Source organism: Pipra filicauda, unplaced genomic scaffold (genome assembly GCF_003945595.2).
Source record: "Pipra filicauda isolate LSUMZ 115617 unplaced genomic scaffold, ASM394559v2 scaffold9_size5747161_pilon, whole genome shotgun sequence".
NCBI lineage: Eukaryota > Metazoa > Chordata > Aves > Passeriformes > Pipridae > Pipra > Pipra filicauda.
In genome coordinates this window covers 1,160,080-1,177,500 of record NW_024105198.1, presented here as the reverse complement: position 1 = coordinate 1,177,500, position 17,421 = coordinate 1,160,080, and the positions used below count along the sequence as shown (strand labels likewise).

Sequence of the window (17,421 nt, the reverse complement as noted above, 5' to 3'; positions counted from 1 at the left end):
AGAATCCCAGTCCCACAGGCTTACTGTGCAGGAGCAACCCATGTCCACAGCGAGCACTCTCTGCCCCCCTCCCTCAGAAAGGCCAGTTCTCACCACCTCACTGGGGACACCCACTCTCTTCCCACCACTCTCCTTATGGTAGCCTCGGGCACAAGGGGGAAAACCATCCTGGGCATCTGTGTGTGGCCAGAGCTGCCACAGCAGCAGCGAGGTGAACCGGGGGGAGCCCCTTCAGCCCACGCTAAAACCCAACCTTCCAAGAGGCTGCTCCCGCTCCTTGTGCTCACCCAGGGGCTGGCAGAGAGAGCACCAGGACTCGGGGTAGAAAGTGTTTCCCCCACATCATCCACCCAGCTCCTGGGGAGGCAAAAAGCCAGCAAGAAACACATTTCCTCCAGTTCGAGCACCAGTGGTTGGCTCCATGCCCAGCCTGGGGATCCCTTTCTTAGTCATCAACAATCCACCCCACTCTTTTCAGCAAGCATTTTGGGACAAAACAAGTGGTGTGTCACACTTGGGGATGCCCCAGGGTGCTTGGCATCACCTGTCCTGCTGCAGTGAACTAGAAGAGTAGACAGTACTGGAGGTAAGAGGGTTGTGTGGAAAAGTGTCCCTTGGAGGCTGCAGTGGCAGGGGCCTGGACACAGTCAGGAATTAATGGTTGTGACACTGGCAAGTGCTGACTTGCTGAGTTTAACCATTTTCAGCTACAGAGAGGCAGGTCCATGTTCCTGACCCAGAGACATTTGAGTAAACTGGAGAGATGAGGTCTACCCCAGGGGACCAGAAAGAAAATAATATTATTGAGATACTCAAGGCTGTGGAAAGGGAATCCAGGTGTGAAACTGGACACTTGGAAGAAATCTGTGGAGGGGGCCCAGATCCTGGCCTTAGCTGCAGACAGAGTAGCTTTGTGCAGGCACATGAGAGCCAGTGTGCAGCAGAGCATGCCAAGGACAGCTGGACATTCAAAGGGAGCTTGGCTCCCCCTCAGCAGAGCATGCCAAGCTGGAGCCCACACGATCCAGCAAGAGCCTGTCACTGGGGCAAAGCCTTGAGTCTGAGGATGCTGCCCCAGGGAGTGACCAAAGGTGTCCCTGCACCACATTCAGCTTGTCCATTTTTCCCGTTTTCCCATTTTTAGTTGGCCGCTCTTGCCCTGGTAAGTGGGCAGCCAGCGGCCCCACGGGCTGCGTGTGTGCAGGACATCACGCCTGTGTGTCCAGGGACGTGCTGCCCCACCACTCGGGTCTGAGTGTGCACACACTGCTCCAGCCTAATCAGGACAGTGCAGGAAATACGTGCAATATTGCCGCAACTCCTGACACGTCCCCACCTGCCTGTCAGTGGGATGTTTGCTAGTGGAACGTCAGTGCAGCTGAGTGATGCTGTTAGTTCCTAGAACAGTGTTGTTGGTTCCTAGAACAGTATCTGCTCCCCCACCAGTCCCACACTGCCTGCACTCCTGCTCCCACTCACGCACCGGTTTCCGTTAACCTCACAGGAGTGGGGTTACACTCTCCCCACGAGGATTTTTTTTTTTTTTTTTTTTGCCTGTTGTGTCTCAGGCTTTCTGCCTCTTCTACTCCCTGGGCAGCTGCCTCCTAGCTGAGAAGTAGGTGGCTTTTGTTCCACAAGAGCTCAAGTGAGGTAATGGCTCAGAAATCGGTGTTGGATCAAGGGTTGGACCGGATGACCTCGGAGGTCTTTTCCAAACCGGTTGATTCTATGATCCTACGATTTCACCGACTAGAAACTATTTTTTTTTTTTCACTTTCCAAGGGGCCGAGGGGCCCCTCGGAGCCGCTCCGGGGCAGGTGATGCTGCTGCGGCGTTAGAGGAGACACCCTTTGGGGGGAACACCCCGGGGCACCGGTGGGGGCACAGCCGAGGCCGGGGCGCGCTCCCGCGCACGGCCACGGCCGGGCTGCCCCCGCGCGCGCTCCCGGTGCCGCGCGCTCCCTGCCCCTGCCCGTGCCCGTGCCCGCGCCTGCGCGGAGCGCGGCGGCGTCATGGCGGTGCCGGGCGGAGGTGGGACGGGCCGGGATGACCGGGAGTGGAATAGCCGGGGATGGCGCGGGGCGGCGGGTCCCTCCATCCCCTCTCCCCTGGCAGCGGGTCCCCGGGCTCCCCCAGCGCGGGGGCACGGGCCGTCCCCGGTGGCACCGCGCGGCGGTGCCGGTGCCGGGCCTGGCCCCGCCTGAGGGCCCGGGGGTCTCCCGGCACGGCGCCCCCAGCACAGGCCGTGTCCTTAGGGCGTGAGGGATCCCGGGGACGGGGGCTGGGGGGGCTGAGGGACCCGTGAGTCCCCAGAGCCCGGGGCAGTGCCAGGCCCCGTGAGCTGTGGCTGGACGCGGGTCCCGTGCCCCGGGGCGGCTGCAGGGGCTGCGGCACGGTGGTCCCGGCACTGAGCCTCTCCAGCTGCCCGCAGGTGCCAAGGACGACTCGTTCAACGTGCTGGACCTGGCGGAGTACACCAAAAACCGGCCCTGGTGGCGCAAGATCTTCGGCCCCAGCTCGGGGTCGAGCGCTGAGAAATACAATGTGGCCACGCAGCTGGTGATCGGAGGGGTCACGGGATGGTAAGATGTGCTGGGGTTGCCCTTGCTACTCCAGGCAGGCACTGGCTGGGCTCTTGGGAATACGCTGACAGGTGCAAGGGGGCCATCTGGCAGTCATTCAGAGGAGGCAGGTGTCCAACTTGCTCAGCCTGGCATGGTCTGCTGAGCTGAGGGACGTCTTAAAAGCTATCTCTAACTTGGAGCTGAAGAACTGAGACTGTCTCCTAAGGAGGGAAATTGCACCAGTCTTTAATTTTTTCTAACTTCTAGCATAAGGTACTGGTGTTGAATTTAGGACAAGCAGATATGAACCTCTTGGAACAAGGATGCCTTCTTATCTGGAGGTGCTTCAGGCATCTGCATTAAAACCTCCCTGAGGTCCTGATTCCCAGGGTTTCATGTCACTTGTAGCAAGTTCTGGGGCTGATGGAGTGTGGCTCTGTTTGCAACTTCATTCCCACACCATTGTTTGAGTTGAAAACTTTGTATACTCACACTGCTTTGCTTGTTGGCATGCCCGTTGCCTTCACCTGACACCAGGGTGACTGTTTAACTTCATTTTCTGATGGAAATGAGAGCTGGCCACCTCTCCCTTGTACCTTCCCTAAGTGTATTCCAAAATGGGTAAAGGCAGGTGCCTGTGGTGTTTGCAGTGTTGGTAAGGGAACTGTGTTCCAGGCGAAGTCTGGTTTGGGTGATACAACACCCCAGCCCTTTGCTGCATGAGTGGTGCTGGCTTGAGTTCTGGTGGCTGCGGTAATGCCTTTCATGTTGGGAGCATGTAACCCGTTTTGGAGACTAGTATGGCTCTAGACCACTGCTGTCTGCTTGTTCCAGCATTCTCCTCTTCTAAGAAATGAAAAGGAAAAGCAAGCAGTTGTTTGGGCAACAGAGAAGCTTTTCTAGTGATCTGCTCCCCATGGTCTGTCATGGAGCAGCACATGTGCTGCCTAATTTCCCTTCAGAGATGGTACTGGTTAAAAAAAAAAAAAAAAAGCCCAAAACAAAACCAGAAATCACTTGCTGATTTTGGTGAAATCACATGTTTCTGATTAGAAACATGTCTCTCTTCCAGGAGAAGGGTGGTGTTGAGGAGATAAAAATCAAACTGCAAAAGGCTGAATTGTGACAGCAGGAAGTGAAAAGCTATAAAGCATCAATTTTTGACCGGGTGCAAATCCTTCTCTCTGATTGCACATGGGTTTCTTCTGCTGTTCATCTGTCTCCAAGTCTTGGGTGACTCCTGCCAAAGGCAGTCTTGCCTGTGGGAAGCATGATAAGGAGTGTGTGTTTGGTGTCTCATTCTCCTGACTGGATCCTGGTTGATTTGCAGGTGTACTGGATTCGTCTTCCAGAAAGTCGGAAAGCTGGCAGCGACAGCGGTGGGAGGTGGCTTTTTCCTACTTCAGGTGTGTATGAACAGCAGTCCAGGCTTTCCAGGAACTGTGCTGGTGGGGATGAAGGGCTGTCTAGGCCTGTTGGGACATGTGGGGCCACTCTGCCAGGAGCTTTGTGTGGCTGTGGATGTCAAAGGATGTTCCCCAGACCACATGGATACAGCAGCAAAGCAGGATCAATGTGCATAAACTTCAGGATTGCTAAAAGGTGCAGATCCACTGAGGAACAGCCCTGGATGTCAAGGATTTATCCATATCTGTGACATGCTTCCTTCAACCTGGCTACTTCAGGAGTCTGGCCAGCACAGCTCTCTGTAAAGCACTGGGGAAGAGGAGAGAAAACAGAGGTCTCTCTCTGTCCTCAGCCACTTCTCCTGATTTCTAATAACCCTGGCACTGAGGGAATCTGCTTGGATGTGGGCATCTGGCTCGTACATCTTGCAGCAGGCAGAGCAGCTCTTAGGCCCTGTTCAGCACTTACCTGTTTGCTCCTCTTTGTGTGTGGCTCTGCTTGATCTGCTGAAAGGGAAAAGCTTGCTCTGAGGAGGGGGACTTCCAGTGCTGAATCACCCTGAGCAGATAAAATAGTTTGAGAGGAACAGGCTATTAATAGCTGTGTCCACCCACAGCAGCAGGAGAACTGCAGAGTCCCACCGATATCCATGGCAGTTGTGAGGGGGAGGTGATGCCAGCTTTGTGTTAGAGAATAGAGGCTGAAGCAGGCTGAGCTGCAGTGTGTGCCCTGCTGTTTGGGGACTACTGTGGGAGACAGATGTTGCAGGAGAGTTTATACAGCTCCAGGGGTGGCCATCTGTCCAGTTTTTAAGCTGATGTGCCCACCAGACTAGTGTGTGGGAGGTCAGGGAACGTGAGTGGGTGAGGGGGTCTGTTTAGCAATGGTCATACAGGAACTTTCTTTCCAATCCTCAAAATTCTAGATTGCAAACCACACAGGATACATCAAAGTGGACTGGAATCTGGTACAACGGGACATGAACAAAGCCAAGGAGCAGCTGAAATTTCACAGCAGTGGTAATAGAATGCCTCCAGAAGTGAAAAGCAGAGTGGATGAGGTGAGACAACTCTCCCAAGGCTTGTGCTGGAAAACAGGATTGACTCCTGAGCTGTTATGGATCTTTCATTATGCAAATACAAGGATGCTGCATGGCAGCAAAACTGGAGAGATGGCAAAGGCTGTGGGTGTTGTGTACCTAGACTTTAGTAAAGCCTTTGACACTGTGTCCCACAGGATTCTCCTGGAGAAACTGGCTGGATTGCCAGGGTGGTGGGGAATGGAGTTAAATCCTGGCTGAGGCCAGCTGGATGAGGTTCAGCCAGGCCAAGTGTCAGGTCCTGCCCTTGGGTCACAACAACCCCCTGCAGCTCCAGGCTGGGGCAGAGTGGCTGGAAAGTGCCCGTGGGGAAAGGAGCTGGGGGAGCTGGTGCACAGCACCTGAACATGAGCCAGTGTGTGCCCAGGGGGGCAAGGAGGCCAAGGGCACCTGGCCTGTGCCAGCAACAGTGTGGCAGCAGGACCAGGGCAGTGACTGTCCCCTGTGCTGGGCACTGGGGAGGCTGCTGGTGAGAGGGAAGGGGAGGTCATTAGGTTGGATACTTCCCCAAACCTGAGCAGTGGCATCTCTCTGAGCATCACTTGCCTTGAAGAACAGAAAGAGCCTGAGGGATTTCTTCTTATGGGGAGGGTAGGTGGGTGACCTGCTGTTGTTGAACACTGTTGCCTATTCTCTGCCCTGCTTAGGTGATCATATTTCTAAAGAAGAATGTTATCCTGACTGGAGGGTTTGCTGGAGGATTCTTGATCGGAATGGCATCCTAGAAGCTGCACTCGACTCTCCTTTCGTGCCCAACCTCCCCTCCCCTCCTGTACTACTGTTATCTCTCACTTAGAAGTCAAAGGATGTTGCCAACAGACGCAGTCCCTTCTGCTCACAGGTTCCAGCCCTTATTTCTTACAGCGCTGCTTCTGATTTCCACATTTTTCATCAGTCTGGGCTGTCAGTGTGCTGGGATCAGTCTGAAAGCTTATGACTCCCAGTGTATCATTATGATTCCTTTCCCCACCGAATATGCCCAGTCCCAAATTTTCTGATGAGTTGCAATCTCATAAACATGTAGTGGCAGAGAAATCTTTTAAATGTGCTTTCCACAGGCGCTCAGGACTCTTACATGCACACTTGTCTGCCAGTATATGTGCACAACAGCTGTCAGCTGTTCACCGTTTAGCTTTCAGTATTCCTGCCCTGGTACCTGGAAAACCTGTGCTTCCCTCTGCACACAGGTGGTCTGTGCAATCCAAAATGTGGTTGGCTGTCCTGGGGCGAATGCAGAAGTGTCAGGGCACAGCCTGAGCTGTGTCCAAGGCAGGTGAATAAGGATTCTCCTGCCCTCCCCCTGCCATTGCACTGCACAGATGGCTGTTCTGCTTCCTCTCTGCTGTTAAATTTCCCCATACTGGAATTGCAGCACTGCACTGCTGATGGAAACTGAGTCTCCAGGCCCTTTCCTCATCATGCATTCTGAAAGCCACCAAGCTCCCTGTGCTGTAGAGCACCTTCTCATTTGCCACCTGACTGCTCAGCCTTTGAGAGTCTCTCCTTCCAGCAGGCCCGACCTGTCTGGGCCTCTGACTGGTGTTTCTGTGTCTGCCATGACCTTCTCTGGTCACTTTGGCATTGAAGAGCAATGGTGTAACCATGTGAGGCAGGGTGGTAGACAGGAAATGCATCCCTGCTTGGGGTACGTTGTACTGGGCTAGGGTTGCCAGCTCTACTGGAACAGGGGGATGATGTGAAATCTGGAGCTGAGTCCTTTACCTGTCTCTGCAGAGCACACACTCCATCTCCCTGGCCTCTGCAAGCAACTGAAATGACAAAACTATTGGGAAAACCAGGTTTTAGTCTTGTGGGAGTGGCTCATTTGCATACTTTCTGCCTTGATTATGTTCCTTTCTTCTTTGTGTTTGCCATTTCCACAAGAAAGGCTGCTTGCTTAATTCCATCAGCTGCAGCCCTTCTCCTGCAGGTGATGGGGCAGCCAGGTGCAGAGCTCAGCTGTTTTTGGACAGCCTGGCCCAGTGCAGCTGTGTGCAGAGCAGAACTCTACTAGAATTTCCACAAGAGAAAATTACAAACAGAAATCCCTCCGAGGTATTCTGCAGGCATGGAGATTTGCAGGCCAGCACGGTGATGTCCTCCAGCAGGTATATGTGGGAGTTCTGGCCCAGAACGTGGGGTTTTATGGGAAAGTCAGCCCATCCTTCAATGGGAAACGCTGGGAACAGTGACACTCAGGGGTGATTGGTTTGCAGCACCTGGCTCAGCAGCTGCACCCCATTTCCAGTGCTGTGTGATGCATTTGTGATCTGCTGCTGGTGCCCTCAGTATGGCTGGAAATGGGATCTTCCCCTGAGAGCTGCTGGAAGAGCTGAAACAATGGGTTCTTCCACCAGAGGTTTTGGAATGAGCACTTGCAGTTGTTAATTTTGTTTCAGCTCTGTTGATTGAAGTGTCAGGGTAGCAACACAGTGATTAAACTGAGGTTTTCTCTCCTTCAGAATCTGAAAAGAGGCTGCAGATAACCAAGAGACACAGGTTGTGTCTTTGCTCCTGTCCTGCCACATGTGGCCAAGGAGAATGAGGGAGCATCTGGGCTCACATCCTTTTAACCATGGCCTTCCTAAAAGCCATCCAGGACTGCAGGGATGATGTGATGCAGCCAGTAGGTCTCCAGTAAATTGGTGTTTGGCAGTGGAGTGACAGATGGTGGTGGTGGTTTTGGGGGTTTGGTTTGTTTGTTTTTTTTTTTTCTGTAGTACCTGCGGGAATGGGTGTTCATGAATGGATACATTTGTCTTGCAGGGTATCCCTTGTTCCTGTAGGGAAACAGCATTGCTGCCCTTTAACTGGGTGGGCGGCATAGCACAGCTGCTTCTGAGATGCACTGATGTCCACAAAGCTCAAAGCAAATCACTAACAGACCTTAGGAATGTTTTCCAGGCTCAAATAAGTCACTATTTCTGCCCAGCCCTAGGGAAGGGTGTACTGGGTTCTGGAGTCCCAGTTTGCTGCTACGGAGAGAAATGGCCCAGAGGGGGAGCTAAAACGCCTCAATTGCTGCTGGAAGGAGAAACAAGTAGCAAGTTCTCGTTGAGTTTGCTGTGAATGTAGGCAGGGAGTGGACAAGGACATCGGGATGTGGCAAATCTTTCTGCTGTGCCAGTGTTGGGCTCGTGGCTGGCACTGTTTCATGCTGTGGGCTCACACTCAAAAGCTTTGATGCTGAATCAGCCTCTGTGGGGGTGCATTTTTGTTGTTGCAGGTGCCAAGATGAGGTGTCCCTCCCCTCCCCACTCCTGCTCCTTCTAGTCTTGTTTAAACAACTTCTGACATCTGTTACAGTGCGAGAAGATTTCAAACACATTAAGCTTTTAAAGTGGTTTTATATATTGTATGTAAATGCTTGTTGAAGTGATATTTTATTAAACAGTTTTGCTCTAATAGCTTCTGTGTGCGAGGTCTGTTGGATTATTGGGAGCCAGCATGTTTTTGTCTCACTCTGTGTGTTGTGCTTGACTCAGGGCAGCAGCTACAGCCAGTCCAGTAGCAGAAGTCTGGGATGTGCCCAGGTGGCCAAGATGGCCAACAGCGTCCTGGCTTGTGCCAGAACTATTGTGGCCACCGGAACCCCCTGACAGGATGCTGGAGCCAGGTGGGGGTCAGTCTCCCAGGTAACAAGTGACAGGACAAGAGGGAATGGGCTCAAGTTGTGCCAGGAGAGGTTTAGATTGGATGTCAGGGAAAATTTCTTCACTGGAAGGGTTGTCCAGCCCTGGCACAGGCTGCACAACAGAGCAGGGTGGAGTCACTATCTCTGGAGGGATTTAGGAGGTGTGCCCATGTGGTGCTCAGGGACAGGGTTTAGTGATGGGCTTGGCAGTGCTGGGGGAAGGGTTGGACTCGATCTTAAAGGTCTTTTCCAACATAAATGAGGCCGCCAGCCTTCCTTCTTCTATGTGGGTAACCATGGGCTGCCTTGATCATCCTGGCACCAATCACCTATATTCCCAAGAAGTGGGATGCTTCTAGGGCAGGAGGTGATTCTGTTGCCAGCCTGGGTTCAGAGCCTCTGCTGAGCAAGTTTATTCCACCCAACTAGAAATGGGCATGGAGGCAAGGCTTTTTCTTCTTCATGGGTGCAACGGAAGCCTAAATATATATTTCTATTAGTGACTTTCTTTTCACTGTTCCTGCTCGGGTAGGGCAAAATGAAAAAAATTAGCTACTTGTCAGCATTTGAGCTGCTTCACAACATTGTCATAATTTTCCCCTACTTTTCAAGGGTACTAAACCCCCCTGTTTGGTCTTAAGGGATTATTTTGGGGCGGGGAGGGCAGTGGGAAGGGAAGACTAACCCTAAATTATTCTGATCTTAAGCCCCAGTTATAAAAACATCACGCAGCTTCTATTTAAACATGATGATATCACATGTGGCTCTGGCAGCCACACTGCCCAACAAACCAACCAAGCCGAGACCACAATTTGTTCCAGTCGTTTATTTTGTATCATGGTATTTCAGAGTCAGTGAATACAGATGGTTTGCTCTTCTAGGCTTCAATACACACTATTGTGCCTAGACCTCAGTGGTCTGTTTATAGAAGCTGTATTTCATAAGTAAGTTGTACTTGCTCACAGCACAAAGTCCTTGACGGCTAGATCTAATGACAGAGTTAGGGCCTAGTGGGTGTGGAGCCTGATATTGAGGTGCCTGGACTCCTGCTACAGGGGACAGCGAGACAGCTCTGAAGGGCGGTGCAGGAACCTGTCTACTGAGCTCTTCCTACAGGTCACAGGAAATTCTGCTGCATGGGTGAGAGCTTCTGGAAAAGCCATCTCTCCTGGGGTCCAGACACAGCCGGATTGTGGGTGAGTCTGGAATGCTGTGTGGAAAACCAGTGCCTACAACTGCTTGTTCAGTAAGCAGCGCCTAAGTCAGTTCTTGGATCTAGCCCAGGGCTCTGTGACAGGCCTTTGGGTTTCAGCAGGTTGAACTAGACTGGGTTCATAACATATTGCTTAAAAGGTGTTCAATTAGACATAATTTATAAATTTTGTATCAACAGTCAGATCTTTCAAATGAATATTGCTTTTTTAAAAAAATATCCTATCCCTGTAGCAATCCCTGAAATAATGTTCCTGTAACATCTTTGTCATGCAAATAGCAGCGTGTAGGCAATTCAAATATAAAATAAACAGGTCTGCCCAGTGGCAAAGGGAGGCACTTAGGCAAAGTGACTTGTAGTCACTCATGATCTATGCAAGACTTAGGAACAATCATCAGACCTGATTCCCACTCTTGAGCTTAAACCACTGGACAGGCAAACGTTGTCTGGAACTACTGCATGATGGCAGCAATACCTTTGTTGTGTGAAGATGGGCTTGTTTCATGTGTCACATTTAAACTCACTCTTCTGAGCTCATTTCCTGTACCTCTCGCTCCAGGAGCCAGAATAACTTGGTTCCAATTCTCCATTTTAAGAGCAAGGATGGATCAGAGTAAGGTAAGCATTCTAAAAACACTGAGTTGACTTTTCACAGGTGTGATGCAGAGGCAACATAGATGATGTTTTCGTATAGAAGGTACAGTTTGTTAACCAGGCCATCTGTTGGTACTGTTATACTTTTTGGTGTGCCGAACGGTGTGTTCTAGGAGCAGTCTGGCTCTCCTGAAAGTCTAAAGAAGGCTTGAAAAAACACAGACGAGCTCTGCAGGTGAGTCCATGCTCCAGCACCCGCTGGAGCTGCATTGTGTTACTGAGGTGGTGGGGGAATTCCTTCTGAAGTCACCTTAAACTTCTGTCTCTCCCTTTCTTCTCTCTCAAACCCTGAACAACAGACGGATCTGCCCTGGCTGTACCGGGCGCAGCACTTCCGCATCTCCTGAAGCACAGTTTCACACTTGGACTCCAGGTAGTTGTTCGCTGGAAGAGATGAAGGAGACACTGAGTCTGCAGAGAGGAACAGGCTTTGTTCCCAGAGGGCACACACCCAGCCCAGCTCCTCAGCTGCTGGGCAGCAGGTTTCTCTGACAAGCAAGAGCTGCTTACAGGCATTTCATCGTTTTCTCTGCTCTACAAAAATCTCTCTTTAGGTTGAGCTCTCTAAAGCTCTGGCCAAAGGCTCTTGGAGAGAAGCCCTGCAGGGATGTGAGCAGGCTGAGTCTGGCTTGAGTTAATAACCACCTGCCTGTCTGCCTGGGAACACAGGGCGTGCAGAGCCACCCACGCTGCCCTGGATGAGCTCCACAACCACTACATAGCTGCCTCGCCCCCCACCCCCACCACTGACTTTTAAAAGACTAAAAGAAGCAACAGCAGCATAATGTGCTGAGAGCTCCACCAGGTGAGTTAGGAAGAACTCTTTCCCATATGGCTCAGCTGCCTTGGCACAGAGGAATGTTTTCTCTTATTCATTCTCTTATTCATTCCAAAAGGCAAACCCTTTTCCAAGAAGCAACCAACATTTTATGAAAATATTGTCCTCCGCAAGTAAAACCTGTTCTCCCCAACTCCAGGTCCCCAAACAGATCGTCACAGAACATCCCTCACCCCTGCAAACATTCAGCTAATAAAAAACAGCTGTTAAGGGTCTCCAGAGGGAGACCATCTCATCCCTTGAGGACAGATCACATACACTCAACCCATTCCTGACAGGTATCTGTCTGACCTGCTCTTAAAATGCCCCCTGGAGCAGCTCTGCAGTCTTCTCACACAATCCAACTGCTACCTCACTAACCACTCTTACAAGAGCTTTATTATAACTCCCCCTGCCCAGAGCTGAGTCCCAGGACTACACCTGGGATCTCACCACCAGCATGGAAAACACTCTGAGCACATTATTACTAACTATCTGTTTTGTACTAATTGGGTCTCATTAGTTACAATTAAGGCAATTCTGTTAAAATCAGACATTATAATTTTGTTTGCTTTGCAATCGGGTGATCCTAATGTGCTTCCTTCCTTCTCAGGGTGAAAGGACAACAAGGTTAAGTAAAAAGAATTAAGTTCCACCAAAAATCAGGACACCAAATATAAAAAGACACTTGGTACCTTGCAAGCATTTCTGTATTTCACAGGCTTGTTTCTGGCACGGATCCTTCTTGGACATGTTCAGAGAACTAAAATGATAGGAAAATGTTACTGTAGAAACAAGGTGCTTTTCAGGGGGTGGGGGGAAGACAGTGTCTTAAAGCCAAAGCTTTCAAGAGGTCCCAATTTCCCCCGCGGTCACCATTCAGAAAACATCTATTGCTGCTTGCAGATGACAGCCAACATACACAAGAACTCTTTGTGTCAGGCTAAAAGATGATAATGTGGACAATGAATATGGGAAGGTTTATGTTGCTACATTTAAAGGCCTTTTTCTTTTCTCTGGTCACAATGTGTCTTTTCCACTTGGATCACCAAGATTCCAGCAAAGATTCAAATTAACGTCTGACTGGTTTTTAACAGTTCTGTGTCTCTAGACCTTATACTAAACCACATATTTAAGGGAAGGCCTTCTCTGTGAGCTCTATACAACCATGGATTCAGTGTTAGTCATGGAACAACAGCTGGAGAAGGCATTTAAAAAAACAACCAACCAACAAAACTTAGATGTATATGCCCCATAAAGTCAACAAGGAGGGCTTTTTTTGGTTTGTTCCAGGAAATTCCCTCCTTCTGTCCAAAAAATCCCACCACCAGATTGGAGGGCAGCTCCACCTTGTTCAAATCCCTAGAAAGCAGGATTACACTCAATTTGACTTTCTGTAGCTGTGACACCTGTAACTGTGATCCTCTGACAAAGCCAAGCAAAAGCTGGTGGTACGAGCAGTTGAATGGGAGACCTCAACAGGAAAGCACCACTCTCATTGGAAGTGGTGGTGGGAGTTCAGCTCCCTCTGAGCCACAGTTCAGCCTCTGCTCAGAGCCAGGGAGCTGCTGCCTTTCCAATTTCTGACAGATCACCAGCCCACAGCACTTTTCAGTATCACTGGGGCATTATTTCCAGCATCCTGGCCAAACTCCACTTGGGGCAATTACATTCTGCCTACCTAGAACTCCCCCTGACGTTTCACTTGGTCACAATACTCCTCTTCACTGCCTGTCCTAAACTCTTGTGTGATGTTGCTGTGTGTTGTTTAACTGCTTCCACCTCAGAGGTGGCTGCATTTCAGTGGAGAGAGAATCTTTTATTGTACAAAACAGACAATGGCATCTTCCTAGAGCCACTGCTCCTGAAAGACAAAAATTCATATTAAAGAAAGACCGGGAGTAAACAGTGCACAGTACAAAGCAGGGGTAATGTCTGCACATACCAGATTAATCCCCAGGCACGAGTTTAAGCAGCAGTTCTTCAACACCACCAAGCTGTAAGTGACAAGGAAAAGTTCAATACGTCTACAGTAACTGTGCTTGAGCTAATGGACTTCAACAAAACAACAGTCCTTTGCCGTCCCTCAGGGATCTCAAACGACTTCACAAACAGGCATGACTATGGTCTATTGTTGCCACCATCCTTACCATGAGATGGTGCTCTATCTCCCAAACGCGAGAGTTACTATCCCTGTACTGCTCACCCTGGGACAGCTGCCACATGTGAGGCAGCCGGGATGGGGGGAGCTGGCTGGGTCGCAGCGCCTCACCCAGGGGAACCTGAACTCTTTGGATCCGAGCCCTCAGCATACCTTCCTCCTGGGGGAAAGCAACAAACAGAGCAACAATCAGTCACCGGCAGCGCAGCAGAGGCACCTGAGACAGCAATGCCACAACCACCGGGAAGCTCAAAGCACACACTTGCCTCTTCCGCAGCCACGAGCCAGGTTTTGCGGTGCTCATCGCAGTAAACCCCCACGCGCCGCACCCAGAGCCGGACGGGAGGAGCGCCGGCCTCCCCCCCTTCTGCCATCCCTCGGGCACTGCAGGAGCTCAGCGGGACGGCCTCAGCCCGCGGGATGCGCGCATGGCCTCGTCAGCTCCGAGCACATCCACGGGGAGAGCTCCCGGACCTGACACGCAGCTGGTGCCTGGCTCGCTGGAGGAGATGCTACGGCCTGAAACGTCCCTAAAAGTCAGCTGGGGAGGCTGAGGTGGTGCCTAAGCCAAGAGAAATGTCAGGCCAAGTTGTACACCGGGGCACGGGTGCTGTGTGGCATTTGTAAGGCATTCTGGGGCAAAAGGTGCTATTGGTACGGAGTTAGACCCTGTGAATACTGGCTTTGCTCATTCCACTAACAGTCCTATTAACAGTCTTTGTGCAAAACGGGGGGGGTGTGGGGGGGCGAAATAGTGGTGGTCTAAATTCCAAAAGCAAATCTTGTGACAAGAAGTGGGATGAGCTTAAGGATGAAGATCACTCTGGAGACAAAGCATGGAGCTCGGTGTGCACGACTCTCGCAGCTGGAGCTCGCAGAGCCATCACCGTGCAGGGTCTTGGTCTCATCTCTCACAGGGGTGGCAGCACTGTCCAGTCACACACAGACTTCACAGGAGCAGCTCTGGAGACTCTTGTCATTCGGCTTTTAGCTGGTCACAGAGAGCCTCCAACACCAGCAGGGGCAGAGGAGCTTTGGGCATTGAGGTGGTTCCTGCTACTGGATTTTTTGTTTAGCAGCACGTTTATCTGTGTGCCAGTGAGGTCAAGCTGAGCCATTAGCAAATGGAGGGCAGGGGAAATGGTTCTCTTTGAGCCCTAGAGGAGGTAATCAAAATGGTACAGTCTTCATCCTTTATCTAGGTTTAAAGTAGAACAAAGTTAAGCTGTAACACATACAACATCCTCCTGCTATGAAGCAGATGCAATATTCTTTATCCCCGTGAAACACAGTGGTCTTCTGAAAACTTGTAAGGTTATAAGGCATATTTCAGCCAGGAGCAAGAAAATCTGGGTACAAAATAAAGGAGGGAAAGTCAGGGAGAGAAAAAAAAAAATTGTTATACATTGGGTTACATATATAACAGGAAATACAAGTCCATGTTGCTTTCCATATCTCACATCAGTGTTTCTCTACTTTTTGGAATCAAAGGAGCACTCAGCTTTCTTGAGAACAAAACACCAACCACGGATCAGCCTGAACAGCACTGTCACAGTATTTTCATTCCTAACAAAGAAAACTTTGAATGTTCTTTTATGGTTTCTTTTTTCTCCCATTCTGTTTTGTTTCCTTGCTTGATGTGTGGGGATGTGAATGTGCACTCTACAAAGCACCACTGTTCTGAAGACCATCCTGTGACGTGGGGCAGCCATTCCAAGCAATGCCCCAGCAGCTGGACCACTGGCATTTAAAGAAATGTGACAGCAGGATGAGAAGCCTCACAAGGCCTTCAGGAATCAGCTCTGAGGGTTAAAGGGACACTTCTTTAAGTCTTGTCCTTTCTGCTTTACCTGAAGTCACTTTACAAATTTAAACCCCTGTGTGGAAATCACTCTGCCCAGCAGTGAAACACAGCAACTGCCACTGCTCATTTTCAGTCAGCTGAATGTAATCACCCCGGGTGGAATTTGGCCAGGATACTCTCCTACTCTGCAGCAAGCTGCCAAAAGTTCCATCATGACCAAAAATGCTCAAGAACTTGCTTTATTGCTGGAATTTCGACAGCTCATCATCCCCAGGACCAGAAGGCTCAAGACTCCGGTAATAGAAAAACATGACTCAGTAAGTGAACTGTGCTTCCTACTGCAAGTAAACTCTCCTGGAAGGTCTCCTATCCAAATACTAACCTGGTTCAGCCTGGCTGAACTACAGGTAGGGGGGCTAAAGCACAACATGCATGTTTGTGTTCACTGTGTATGAGGATGGCAGCGGTGACAGACCCAGGACGGACAGAACGAGCTCTCGTGCAGAGGACACTGTGCAGAATGGGCAGAGGTTAATTTGCGGTTCGCCCTTTGCCCCACCTGATTTGTCCCAGTTTTCCCCAGAACTCCACAGCTCTGAGTTCAAAGTTCAAAGGCCCAGTCTGGCCCACTTAGTGCCACAGAGAAAATCTTGGGGTCAGGCAGAACCGTCAGTTGGGGTTTGAGGTGGGACAGGCCTGTCTGCAGCACCCAAACGCACCACAGAAACAGGAGATGCCACGAGCACACACTTAGACACTGCACCTGGACACACACACAACTCCTCTTTCTGCAGCTTTTATCAGAAAGCAGCAACAAAGCCTGAAGGAAGACATAGGTGGAAGGAGAAGTGAGCTTACTTATCTTTTAAACAAGTTTTAAACTCGGGTTTCTTGCTTCATAATCTGTTAAAAACCCAACACACTCAACACAAACCCAATCAGCTGAAATCTGCAGGACTGCATCATCATCCTTTGACAGAGATTTTAATGTTCCCATCAACATAACTGCAGAAGGCTGAGCTGTCTAAAGGGTTGTTTTGAGCAGGTTCAAAGCCTGATCCCTGCAGAGAGGAATAATGCTGGCAGGTATTCTGTCCATCTCAGCATCAGTCTTAGAAGATTAATGCTGTTCTAGGATCTGGGTGGATTTCTGAGCCACACAATATATAGATAAATGTGAAAATGGCCAGAAGGAGGACTGCAGCTTGTGGTGAAGACAATTTATTTGCTTTTAAATCGGGTACATTAAAATATTTTTATGAAAACAGTGAAAGAAATTGCTCCAGACGCTGCTTGGGCCACCCTAGAGCTGGAGCTCAGTGTGCTGAACAAACTGCACCCTTTATCACCTTCTGTTTCAAAAGGTAACTGGGTCAGACTGTTAGAAAGGTTCAGCTGCCATTTGGGTAGCAAGGAGAGGTGCTGCTGACACAGTTACAGTTCCCAGAGCAAAGCTGCCCAGCCCGGCCTTCTGGTGGGGTGTGACAGCTCCCCCGGGGAGCTCCAAGGGTGCTGGGCTCTCCTGAAACACCCAGCCCGGCTCTGGCAACAAGTCAGGCATCTGGTGAGCTGTTTGCTGATGTGGGCACTCTCTAAAGCTTCTTGCTGGGGGTCTGCACTCTACTCTGCCCGGGGCGAGCCCCTCTGCCCCCACTGCGCTCCACCCGACCTACTGAGGGTACGGATGCTCACCGACCAGCCGGGCTGTCCAGCCGCGCGGCGAGGGCAGGTCGAGTTTTGGTGGGATCTGAAGAGACAGGGAAACAAAAAGAGGATGACATAATGCGGGGGGAGCCAGGGAGAGGCACGGGGAGGGTGAGAGGCGCAGGGGCCGGGCCGGGCCGGGGAGCGGGCGCGGGGGGCGGTGCGAACAAGGAGGGCCGGAGGGGCGTAGGGTGGTGGCGCAACACATCGGCAGAGCCCTCGCGCCCCTGCCCGCGCCGGGCCGTGCCGGCGGGGCTGTGCGGCGGCCCCGGGTGGGTGTGCGGCGGGCGCCGGGCCGGGCCCGCCATGACCTACCTGCACCCGCGCCGTGACCGCCGCCGCCGCGTGCGCCGCGCTAAGCCTT

The 17,421-nt window shown here is 51.1% G+C and overlaps 3 protein-coding genes across 8 annotated transcripts; 1 reads left to right on the top strand and 2 right to left on the bottom strand.

The window, feature by feature from the left end:
• Positions 1-1,992: 1,992 nt before the first annotated feature.
• On the top strand, positions 1,993-8,477 carry FUNDC2 (FUN14 domain containing 2). The gene is made up of 5 exons (XM_027725599.2): positions 1,993-2,031; positions 2,432-2,582; positions 3,895-3,970; positions 4,897-5,031; positions 5,718-8,477. The coding sequence occupies exons 1-5, from the start codon at positions 2,013-2,015 to the stop codon at positions 5,793-5,795; spliced, it is 459 nt and encodes a 152-aa protein (XP_027581400.1). The 5' UTR covers positions 1,993-2,012; the 3' UTR covers positions 5,796-8,477.
• Positions 8,478-9,515: 1,038 nt separating this feature from the next.
• Positions 9,516-17,106, bottom strand: MTCP1 (mature T cell proliferation 1). Of its 3 annotated transcripts, XR_005562312.1 has the most exons (7): positions 17,046-17,072; positions 13,816-14,898; positions 13,539-13,709; positions 13,334-13,385; positions 13,070-13,252; positions 12,084-12,151; positions 9,516-10,955 (listed from the first exon to the last, which is right to left on the bottom strand). XR_005562312.1 is itself a non-coding variant. In XM_027725620.2 (4 exons), exons 1-3 carry the CDS (start codon positions 13,921-13,923, stop codon positions 13,338-13,340), a joined length of 327 nt encoding a protein of 108 aa, XP_027581421.1. In that variant the 5' UTR covers positions 13,924-17,106; the 3' UTR covers positions 12,124-12,151; positions 13,334-13,337. The 3 variants fall into 3 exon arrangements, 1 of the variants encoding a protein (XP_027581421.1); XR_005562311.1 differs by having other exon boundaries at positions 13,816-17,106; XM_027725620.2 differs by lacking the exons at positions 9,516-10,955; positions 13,070-13,252 and having other exon boundaries at positions 12,124-12,151; positions 13,816-17,106.
• Positions 9,516-17,392, bottom strand: CMC4 (C-X9-C motif containing 4). Of its 4 annotated transcripts, XM_027725647.2 has the most exons (4): positions 17,373-17,392; positions 17,046-17,100; positions 12,084-12,151; positions 9,516-10,955 (listed from the first exon to the last, which is right to left on the bottom strand). In XM_027725647.2, the coding sequence occupies exons 3-4, from the start codon at positions 12,139-12,141 to the stop codon at positions 10,786-10,788; spliced, it is 228 nt and encodes a 75-aa protein (XP_027581448.1). In that variant the 5' UTR covers positions 12,142-12,151; positions 17,046-17,100; positions 17,373-17,392; the 3' UTR covers positions 9,516-10,785. The 4 variants fall into 4 exon arrangements, with proteins under 4 accessions (XP_027581448.1, XP_039234095.1, XP_027581458.1 ...); XM_039378161.1 differs by lacking the exon at positions 17,373-17,392 and having other exon boundaries at positions 17,046-17,352; XM_027725657.2 differs by lacking the exons at positions 17,046-17,100; positions 17,373-17,392 and adding an exon at positions 13,334-13,351.
• Between the last annotated feature and the right edge of the window lie 29 nt (positions 17,393-17,421).

What these genes read in the sequence shown, in the direction of transcription:
- FUNDC2 (XM_027725599.2), top strand. An exon ending in ATCGGAGGGGTCACGGGATG is followed by an intron (nt 2,583 to 3,894) that starts GTAAGATGTGCT and finishes GTTGATTTGCAG; the next exon opens with GTGTACTGGATTCGTCTTCC. An exon ending in GTGGCTTTTTCCTACTTCAG is followed by an intron (nt 3,971 to 4,896) that starts GTGTGTATGAAC and finishes TCAAAATTCTAG; the next exon opens with ATTGCAAACCACACAGGATA.
- MTCP1 (XM_027725620.2), bottom strand. Translation starts at nt 13,923, where the DNA reads ATGGCAGAAGGGGGGGAGGCCGGCGCTCCTCCCGTCCGGCTCTGGGTG. An exon ending in GGCTCGTGGCTGCGGAAGAG is followed by an intron (nt 13,710 to 13,815) that starts GCAAGTGTGTGC and finishes GCTTTCCCCCAG; the next exon opens with GAGGAAGGTATGCTGAGGGC. An exon ending in AGATAGAGCACCATCTCATG is followed by an intron (nt 13,386 to 13,538) that starts GTAAGGATGGTG and finishes TGTCACTTACAG; the next exon opens with CTTGGTGGTGTTGAAGAACT.
- CMC4 (XM_039378161.1), bottom strand. Translation starts at nt 17,134, where the DNA reads ATGTCATCCTCTTTTTGTTTCCCTGTCTCTTCAGATCCCACCAAAACT. An exon ending in CTGGACAGCCCGGCTGGTCG is followed by an intron (nt 12,152 to 17,045) that starts GTGAGCATCCGT and finishes CTATCATTTTAG; the next exon opens with TTCTCTGAACATGTCCAAGA. An exon ending in AATACAGAAATGCTTGCAAG is followed by an intron (nt 10,956 to 12,083) that starts GTACCAAGTGTC and finishes CATCTCTTCCAG; the next exon opens with CGAACAACTACCTGGAGTCC.